This window comes from Mauremys reevesii, linkage group 9, assembly GCF_016161935.1.
Source record: "Mauremys reevesii isolate NIE-2019 linkage group 9, ASM1616193v1, whole genome shotgun sequence".
Lineage (NCBI taxonomy): Eukaryota > Metazoa > Chordata > Testudines > Geoemydidae > Mauremys > Mauremys reevesii.
Window position 1 is genome coordinate 42,228,265 of NC_052631.1, and position 10,317 is coordinate 42,238,581.

At 46.2% G+C, this 10,317-nt stretch overlaps 1 protein-coding gene across 1 annotated transcript; it reads right to left on the reverse strand.

The window, feature by feature from the left end:
* Positions 1–1,534: 1,534 nt before the first annotated feature.
* On the reverse strand, positions 1,535–10,031 carry GPR35 (G protein-coupled receptor 35). The gene is made up of 3 exons (XM_039488814.1): positions 9,873–10,031; positions 2,577–3,534; positions 1,535–1,568 (listed from the first exon to the last, which is right to left on the reverse strand). Exons 2-3 carry the CDS (start codon positions 3,494–3,496, stop codon positions 1,535–1,537), a joined length of 954 nt encoding a protein of 317 aa, XP_039344748.1. The 5' UTR covers positions 3,497–3,534; positions 9,873–10,031.
* Positions 10,032–10,317: the final 286 nt, after the last annotated feature.

Below are 10,317 nucleotides of genomic sequence, written 5' to 3' on the forward strand. Positions count from 1 at the left end.
CCGTCACCCGGACCTGCCGGCCCTCCACCTCACGGCGTGGCTCCTGCGTGGCTAGACATATCGGAATTACGCTGCTCTGCTCCAGTACAACATATCCTTTTGAGCAGCAGAAAGCCTTCCACCCGCTCCACATATCTGGCCAAGTGGAAGCACTTCTCTTGCTGGGCTGAGGCGCGGAATGCTTCTCCTTCAGAGGTCTCTATCCCTGCTATCCTAGACTACCTCTGGTCCCTCACGCAGCAGGGCCTGGCGTTGTCTTCTTTGTGGGTGCACTTGGCGGCCATCTCCGCATTCCACCCAGGGAAGAGTGGCCACACAATGTTTTCACACCCCTTAGTTGCCAGATTCTGTAAGGGCCTCGAGCGCCTCTACCCACAGGTGCGCCACCCTACCCCTACCTGGGACCTCAACCTAGTCCTCAACAGGCTCATGAGTCCGCCCTTTGAACCATTGGCCACTTGCTCACTGCTATACCTGTACTGGAAGACAGTATTCTTAGTAGCCATTACATCAGCCAGGCGGGTTTCCGAACTGCAAGCGCTTACGGTGGACCCGCCGTATACTGTTTTTCACAAGGACAAGGTGCAGTTGTGACCACACCCGGCTTTCCTCCCGAAGGTGGTATCGGCTTTCCATATCAATCAGGACATCTTCCTCCCGGTCTTCTTTCCGAAGCCGCATGCATCCCCACGTGAGCAACAGCTACACTCCCTAGATGTCCGTAGGGCGCTCGCTTTTTATATTGATCGGACGAAGCCGTTCCGGAAGTCCCCCCAACTATTCGTTGCAGTGGCCAACCAGATGAAAGGTCTTCCCAGCTCCTCTCAGAGGATCTCCTCGTGGTTGACGGCGTGCATACGCACGTGCTATGACTTGGCTCATGTTCCCTCGGGCCATCTCACTGCCCATTCCACCAGAGCTCAGGCTTCTTCAGCCGCCTTCCTGGCCCATGTACCAATCCAGGAAATATGTCGTGCAGCTACCTGGTCATCGGTTCACACCTTTGCTTCGCACTATGCTCTGGTCCAACAATCTAGAGATGATGCAGCCTTTGGCTCTGCAGTTCTGCACTCCGCCACATCTCACTCCGACCCCACCGCCTAGGTAAGGCTTGGGAATCACCTAACTGGAATGGATATGAGCAAGCACTCGAAGAAGAAAAGACGGTTACTTACCTTAGTAACTGTTGTTCTTCGAGATGTGTTGCTCATATCCATTCCAAACCCACCCTCCTTCCCCACTGTCGGAGTAGCTGGCAAGAAGGAACTGAGGGGCGGGTGGGTCGGCTGGGGTATATATCCGGTGCCATAGTGGCACCTCTCCAGGGGGCGCCCAGACGACCCACTGAGTGTTGCTAGGGTAAAAATCTTCCGATGAACATGCACGCGGCGTGCGCACACCTAACTGGAATGGATATGAGCAACACATCTCGAAGAACAACAGTTACAAAGGTAAGTAAGCGTCTTTTCAAGATGGAAGTCCATTTGATACACCATTATGGTTACATCATAGCCATGTGAATCTGTTCCTGATGCTACTTGTTTAAGCTCAGTGTCAACCTGGTTTTCCTACAGGCACAAGAGCTCAGATCAGGGGTAGGCAAACTTTTTGGCTTGAGGGCCACATCGGGGAATAGAAATTGTATGGCGAGCCATGAATGCTCACAAATTTGGGGTTGGGGTGTGGGAGGGGGTGAGGGCTCTGGTTGGGGGTGTGGGATTTGGGATGGGGCTGGGGCTGAGGAGTCTGGGGTGTAGGAGGGTGCCCTGGGCTGGGACCGAGGGGTTCAGAGGGGGATCAGGGCTGGGGTAGGGGTCCAGGTTCCGGCTGGAGGTGCGAGTACATAACACTTGCTAATATTCCTTTCTCCCATATCTATAGCATTAATGATCTCCGAATTTCTCTCAAAACTTCAACAAAAGAAAATTTATCTGTATTCTTCTCTCAACTTAATACAATTCCATTAAATGAAACTGACAGAAGGAAGCTGAATTCTTTTTATTTATATTCATGACAGAAAGATAGCAAATAGAAGATGTCAAACTGGAAAAGTTCATGCATCAATGTTTGCACTACAGTACAGTCACAGCAGTTACTTGTTTAATGCTGTGTATATACAGGAAGCCATGTTAAAATTAACAACAGCGTAGTATGTGGTGATTTTATCTTCAGAGATGAAACAGCTGTGAATATACCATGTGTGATAAGTCTATTGCTTCTCTTGTTACTTCTGGCTTTGGTGTTGCAACATTTTTATACCAGCATTTAGAATATCCTCAACTAAGAGGTGTGGGTTTGATTTCTCTTAGGGCAGGTCTACACTACGGGGGAAAATTGATATAAGATACGCAACTTCAGCTACGTGAATAACGTAGCTGAAGTCGAAGTATCTTATATCGAATTACCTACCGTCCTCACGGTGTGGGATCGATGTCCGAGGCTCTCCATGTCGACTCCGCTACCGCCGTTCGGGTTGGTGGAGTTACGGAGTCGACAGGAGCGCGTTCGGGGATCGATATATCGCGTCTAGATGAGACGCAATATATCGATCCCCGAGAAATTGATTGCTACCCGCCGATACGGCGGGTAGTGAAGACGTACCCTTAGAGTGATGAGATTTGGGCTTACAAAAGGAAGCAGCTTCTTGAAATTCCTTGGCCACAAAATAGTAGCAAATGGCATCCATGCAACAGTTAGAATTTGCTATACATGCGGTCACATTAATAAAGGTTCTAATCTTCTGGATTGCAAGGCAGTTAACTCCATTTTTTTCCATCACAAACCTAGCAAGCATCCCAATTTGGACAGGTGAAAAGCACACTATAAATACAATCATATTTGCAGAAACAATATAGATAGCTTTCTCTATTAGCTTATTTTCCTGTGGATTTGTGAGCATCCTTTTTTTAAGACTCCTGATGATGTGCATGGAACAAAAGCTCAGTATTATTAGTGGAATTAAAAAAATGAAGATCAAGAAAAATAGAACACTGGTTGATGGTTTCGTGGAAAGCTTCTGAAAGCACAAAGGTTCACGTGTCTCTTGTTTTATGTTCAGACCAGTTATCGTTAATACCCAAAGAAGCCCACAGATAAGAGCTGCCTTCCATGGTGACCTTAAACTCTTTGCCTTCAGAGGATACTTTATGGCAATGTATCGATCGATTGAGATGACAGTGATAATATAGATGCTCATAGACATATTTATTAAATATATAGACTGTATAGTTAAGCACAGTGTGTCACGATGCCAGTCATTCCAGATGAAATAAATTGTGAAAGGCAAGGTGAAGACTACAGAACAGTCTGCAATGACCAAGTTGATCATATACACCCTGGTTTCTGTCCATTGTTTCAGTTTGCAGCAGAATACCCACAAGGCAAGGACATTAAATATGGCTCCAAAAGGGAAAATTGTGGCATAAATAATGACTTGAATGAGTCGAACATTGTAACTCAATTTTAGACTGTTGTTGCAGTTTGTTGAGTTTGTCATTACGATGCACCTCTGCTACAGAACGAGGTTTCAGACACCTGAAATATAACAACACATGATTCTTTTCATTAAAAACGAAAGCTCATCTCCTATTTGACCCACTGCACCCCCCCTCTGCCAACTAGCCTGATAAACATTCACTACAAGTTTTCCCCTCCCAATAAGGCAGAAATAACCTCCCTCCATTGCCATGGTCCCTCAACAGCCCCGTGACTCTGAATCATACTGCATAAAAATCAATGATTTAAAAAGTTGGTTTCTTTTTAAAAATATTGTTAAGTTTAAATTGTATGTTTTCTTTTTTAAAATAAACTATTTAAAATTAAATTTAAAATTATGGGAATGTATGCTAAGGCCTACATTTAGTATAATTTTATACTGTACTATAGTAAATTTAAATTAGTATATTTTTATATTTTAAATTTAGTATAATTTTATATTATACTATAGTAAATTTAATTTAAATAAAAAATGATTCAAGTAGCACATGTTTGATGCTGAAGTTTTAAAGAAAATGAAAGCACAAATTGGTGGATTAAGCCCCTGGACCAGGGTATGCTGAAATGCTAAATCAGCTTTTGACAGTAATAGCCTCTTCTGCAGGTGCAGCGAGAATAATTCTCTTCATCTTAGTTTATTCAACTAGTTCAGTTCATTGCCTAATTCATTCAAAGTTGAGAAAGTGATTGGGAGTTGAAAAAAACAGGAAAGCTTGTTTTCCTCCTCTAATCTATGAATAAAAATGAGGCATGAGAGGATGAGATCTCATTTTGAAACCTTGAAGGATGTGGTGACCAGAAACAATCCATTCAAAATTCACTGACTGCAGATAATTCTTCCTTTGTTTAATAAATCAGTGAGTTTTAAATGCAAAACATGTTTGGGCAAACAATTTTTTTCTTATATCTCCAGCACACTTAAGGTAGTTTTATGTAACTAGTAAAAAAAATTTTGAAATGCTGGTTTTGTTCAATTTTAATTGATTTCCAATTTGCTCCCAAATGTAGCTTGACACAAATCACAAATAAAAAGTTGATCATCTAGTCAATAAGAAATGAATCTTTCACCATTTAAAAACATAAAAAAAAGTAACAATAAAATTCAGAATTATGCTAAACTATATCACTGCTTAAATAAATATGTATAAATATAGTGTTTTCGCCTGTTTAGCAAAACAAAGTACCAAATTATATCAACAATGAGAATCAAGCTTTCTTAGGAGAGTAACTCAGTACAAATGCAAAACAAGATTAAAAACTGATTATTTAAATCAAGGTTTTCTGTTTGCACGACTTAAATCGTGTTTAAAATCAGTGATCTAAATCACTGATTTAAATCAAACCATCCTGCTCCTAATACCTTGGATATTGGCAGAACTCTATTCTGAATTTAGCATATGGTCCCTCTCGTTCACTGAAATTTTGCTTTTGTGCCTTTCTGGAGTAGGTCCCCTAATGCAAAGCAAGTGTTTTTAGAGCTATTTGTCTGATAACATCATGATGGTTACTATAAATCTGCAGTGACATAATGCAGTATGATTTGCTAATGTGCATTAAATAATACTAGACCCATTGCAAATTAACAAGTAATGAATGTTGAGGGGAGGAAGTCAGTACATGTGACATGGCTCCCCCTAATTCCACAAATAGTGACTTTACTCTTGAAGCAGAGCATCTGAGGTTTTTATTTTTTTTCCCCCCCTGCTGGAGTCATTGCAGAGAAAAGGAAGGTGGTGACGGTTGTTTACACTGCAAAGAAAAACACACTGAAAAGTTCTAGCACCTGGGCTCCAGCCTGAGCCTGGAAGTCTACATAGCACTGAAACAGCCCCACAGTCCAAGCCCTGTGAGCTGGCTGGCATGGGCCAGCTGTGGAGTTTGCTTTGCTGTGTAGACATACTTTGAGTGGCTTCAGAATAGGCCATTTAGTGCAAACATGACAGGCCTTAACCCTGCTAAATTTCTCTTTAACAAGTGGTTATTAGTGAAGCCACTTTCTGTGGGTCTCTGGGGTTGGGCTAAATGCTGATGGTCTGGAGGGGTCTAATAGGCATAACTGCTATGCTGATGTTGGAGCGTAAGATATCCAAGAGAAGGTAGATTTATCTGTACTAGATGCTACCACCACCAACCTCCTGCGTGGTAGCTTGCCCCCAGGGCCGGTGCTACCATTTAGGCCAAGTAGGTGGTTGCCTAGGGTGCCAAGATTTTTGGCACCCTCAATTTTTTTTTAAAAGCATTTTAGGGGCTGCTGCACTGGGAGGGAGAGGGAGTCTGAGCCGCCGGCAGGCAGCTCAGGGGTTCCCCTGGGTCAGCGCACTGACCCAGGGGACCCCTGGGCTATCTGCTGGCGGCTCAGACTCCCTCTCCCTCCCAGCTCAGCGGCCGCTCCATCCCATGTGATTCTTCTCATTGCCGGCAGGGGCGCCAGCGGCTGGGCAGAGCTCCACAGCTCTGCTTAGCGCATGTGGCACGAGCCCAGCGATGGGCGCGACAGCAGAGCTTCTGGAAGAAAGGGGCGGCTGCCTCCTGGCTCAACCTCCATGGTCAGCCCCAGTGGGGGGCATGGAGAAGAAAAGAGCCACAGGCGGCGGTCTGTGGAGCAGAGGAAGAAAGAGGACCCCCAACGCCCGTGCGTTAGGCATGGTAAGCGCTTCCCCACAGCTCGGCCTCAGGCGCCTGTGCTCCTGCCCCCTTGGTCCTTGGCTGGTCCCTGCTCCTGCTCCCCTTGTGTGTGGGTGGCTGGAGAAGACAGCAGCCTGCAGAGCTGAGCTGCCCCAGTGCCCCCCTCTCCCTGCTCCAGCCTCTGTCATGCCCAGTATCTGAGTTCAGGGTTGCCTGGGGGGTGGGAAGTGGGGCAATTTGCCCCAGGCCCCGGGCCCCACAGGGGCCCCCACGAGTATATCGGAGGCGCCCCCTGTCCCACAAGTATGTCAGAGGCTCCTGGGAAAGGGGGTAAGCGGCATGGTAAGGGGCTGGTCACTCCCCTGACCCCATCCCCCACAGTCCTGACCCCCAGCTCTGAGCCCAGCCCCTCTGTGCCGGAAACCCCCCGCCCCCATCCCCCCCACAGCCCTGACCCCCAGCTCCGAGCCCAGCCCCTCTGAGCCGGAAACCCCCCTGACCCCATCTCCAGAGCCGGTGCTACCATTAAGGCAAACTAGGCGGTTGCCTAGGGCACTAAGATTTGGGGGTGCCAAAAAGCGGTGCCCCCAATTTTTTTTTACAGTGTTCCTCCCCGAGCACGTGGTCGCTGCTCCACTTCTCCCCCCTCCCAGGCTTGCAGTACCAATCAGTTGTTTGGTGCCGCAAGGCTGGGAGGATAATTAGCGCGGGGGCAGTGTGCTTGGGGAGGAGGCGGAGCAGAGGTGAGCTGGGGTGGGGAGGTGCCGCACAGCTCCCTGGAGTGGGGGGAGCTGTTGCGGGGGCGGGCACCTCAGGGCGGGGACAGTTGCCACGGGGGGCGCCTCAGGGCGGAGGGAGGGGGCAGGGAGCTGCCGCAGGGCTGGCGGGTGGAGGGCGCAAGGTGGAAGTTTCGCCTAGGGCGCGAAACTTCCTTGCACTGGCCCTGCTTGCCCCAGAGACTGGCTAGGGCAATGGGCAATGCCGAGTGGCCCAGACATGAACAGTTGGAAGTGGGACAGCAGCTGTCAGATATTTTTGAGTAGGACCAGGCCATGCCCTAGGGGACAGCAGTTTCCCATTGCTCTAGGGTTACTCCCATTCAGTATATTAGGCACTGGAAACCTGCACGTGGGCCTGGTGTGACTGGGAGCTCTGGCTGCTGAGAGAGGGACACAGCTCCATCCCTCCACCGTTGCCCCAGAGGCCAGTGTCCTGCAGCTGGTGAGGCAGATGGTCAGGGTGGAAAACCTATTGTCCTCCTACAACCCCCGGGGATGCAGCAGGCTCCAAAGAAAGGAGCCTGTCAAAGAGGCACAATAGGGCCCTTGCCCATAACTAGGGCTTCTAGGTGCTATGATAAATAGGCTGTGACTTTAAGTGGAATTTGGACCAGCTGGAGAAAGGGAAGTGAGTTTGAGGCAGAAGGGATAATGGTTATTACCGCCAGGGGCGGCTCTAGAAAAATGCTGCTGCCCAGCGCGCGCGCGGCGCCGCGCCGCCCTCCCCCGTCCCCGGGGGGTCCTCTTTCTTCCTCTTGAGCCGGTTGCCGCCGCCATGCATGCAGCAGGTCGGTCGAGCCCGGGGGCGCCGGAGCTGCGCGGTGATGCCTGCGCGGAGCTCAACCGAGGCGAGGGAGACGGGACCCGCCGCGAGTCGCGCCCGCGCAGGTCCGCTGGTGGAGCGTGGAGCAGCTGCAGGGCATGCGCGAGCCAGACCCACCCAAATGCGCCCGCCGAAACCGCCCCCTGCGCCCTGCGCCTGCTTGCCCCTGGCCCTGAGCGATTACCGCACAGAAGACAGCCTGTTTCACATCAGAGTATTCAGGGCTTTACTGATTCTCATGACACCATGATGACAAGGGGACTAAAATAAACATGCCACAGCAGGGTTAACGTAGCCAAACTGCACATAAAACCAGTCTCACTACATGTAGAGGCTACGCTAGCTGAAAATTTCTCTGCTGTGGGGCAGCTCAAGAGGGCTGGAATGGGGACCAAGGATTTGGCTGTGAAGGTGGATGTGAAAGATGGAAAGAGCAAACCTGCCGCATAGAGTGAGTGTGAGCGGATCTCTGAGAAGAGCCAGGGAGGGGAAAGGGAGCAGACAGTGGCAAGGGGGAGGGGAGAGAAGAAAGAAAAAGAGAAGACAAAAACATAGAAAATATGATTGAGAAATGGGCACCAATTTTTCACCTTCTGGTGGCCCCCTCTTCCGTGCAGCCCAATACCTTCTATTCATACCGCCCTGACCTCCACTAATACAGCCCGGACCCATGAGACAAACATTCTGTTTTTCACACCTGGTCACCCTGTAAATAAGCACATTTCATTTGTAAATAGAAGGACCGTCTCAAATGACCATCACCATTTCAAGAGCTGCTTGAGTTTGAGTTGCTGCAAAAGTCTGATAATTTGAGATGGTCTTTATATTTCACCCAGGGTTTGGAGTATGATTTGTCAAAAGAGAAATCCTGGTTAAAGCAGGAGACAATCTTATACCTGACTAAAGCTCTGGGAGGTTAGACACTGTATACCAGGTTCAGTTGGGAGCAGTTTATGGAGCATTTACAGACTGACCATGAGTGCATAAATATAAAATGCACAGGGATTTGACAATCTAAGTGACAGCACAGCAAGTTTGAGTGATGTTCAAAGAACTATGCTGAACACTTTTGACAAAATTATTATTCATAGCCCCAAATCCTCTCTCTTCCAGATGAAGTTATTTTCAGAATAAAATAGCAATTTGACCTGAAACAAACTAGTTTAGCACTGGCAGAATTATAGTTGAGTGAATCATTCTTAATGAATAATTTCATCAACAAATGTCACTTCCTTATTTTGTTCATAAAATGTCCACCAGCAGCCTGACATGTTCTCCAGCTGTATTCATTATTCAATATTATCTGACACATGATTCATTAATTCTTTTTACTCTCTTGGTTGCTATTAAAAAATGAAATTCCAAATTTGAAGTATGTTGCAGTGCTGTGTTTGGTCACATATCATTGCTTTGCTCCCTCATTGCGTAAGTGTAAATCTTGCAATCAAGTTATGGGCTGCATGCTCAGAAAGTGAATGTAAAATTTATACTTCATGAATATTTCTGTGTTTTACTTTCTGCTAGTAAAACTGGATTGCTGGAAAAGTCCAGGTAAGCAAACATAAAAGGGGAGCAAACATGGCTGAGGCCTATTCAACTAAAAATGCTATTGAGCGAAACCAGGTGGAAAATGGTTTTCCTTTGAGATTTTGAATTTTTTTACAATTTTTTTTTCAATTTTGACCTTTTAAAAATTGTTTAACCTTTTTTCTTCTGTATAAATTAACTAAAAGTTTGAAATGTAAAGTAATGTGAAATAAACAAAATGAAATTTTCCATTTCAAAACACATTTTGTCAGAAAATCCACAACCAGCTGTACTATTGAATACTGACAGTAAATTGTGTGTGTATTCTCCCAGTCATCACATCTGGAAGACACTTGAGACTAAAAGCACATAGAATAGAATTACAGGAAGAAACAAAGTACATTAAGTCAAAACTCCCAAGATGTCCGAACAGTGTAATATAATTCAAAGAGTTAGTTGATTGCTGCCTATTAATTACACAAACCTCTCAAAAACAAGTTGTATCTACTCTCCTTTATATCTTCTTCCTGACATTAATGAGAAGCAAGGAAATAAACTGCAGTGCAAAAATGCAATCTCCGGTGAAAATGAAGTAAAAATAAGCATGAAAGAATGAAAGTTACCTGTTGGCTTAACTTCCACAAAACAATTATCAATTCACTCCACAATAAAAGCTTCAATACAAAAATTAATAGACTCAGACTTTGTTCCAGTTGGTATTCAGAGCACCGAAAAAGATCTCTTGGTTGCTCAATGGCTCTGTCCTCTCTGGAGTGAGAAAGCCCCACTGCTTGCACAGTATTTCTATGAGCTTTGCCTCTTCCTCAAGAATGTCACCTCTGTATTTGCATTTGACTCTTCCTGTTCATCTTTGTAGAGTGGCCTCTGCTGATGGCATAGCAGTAATTCCTCTTATGATTCAGCTTGATTTATTGGACAGGGAAGCAGTGGATGGATAGAGTTTTCAAAAGGATCTCAGTGACTTAGAAAAGCTTTTTAGAAAAAGAGTCAAATCACTATGGTTTAAAACAATATGGGAAGTTGTGGCTAGAGAAGAATTAACATTTA

Excerpts from the sequence above, each read along its gene's own strand:
- GPR35 (XM_039488814.1), bottom strand. The coding sequence starts at position 3,496 with ATGACAAACTCAACAAACTGCAACAACAGTCTAAAATTGAGTTACAAT. Across the intron at positions 1,569-2,576 it reads TCTTCACTACCCGCCGTATC|GAAAACCAGGTTGACACTGA; the intron begins GGCGGGTAGCAA and ends TTGTGCCTGTAG.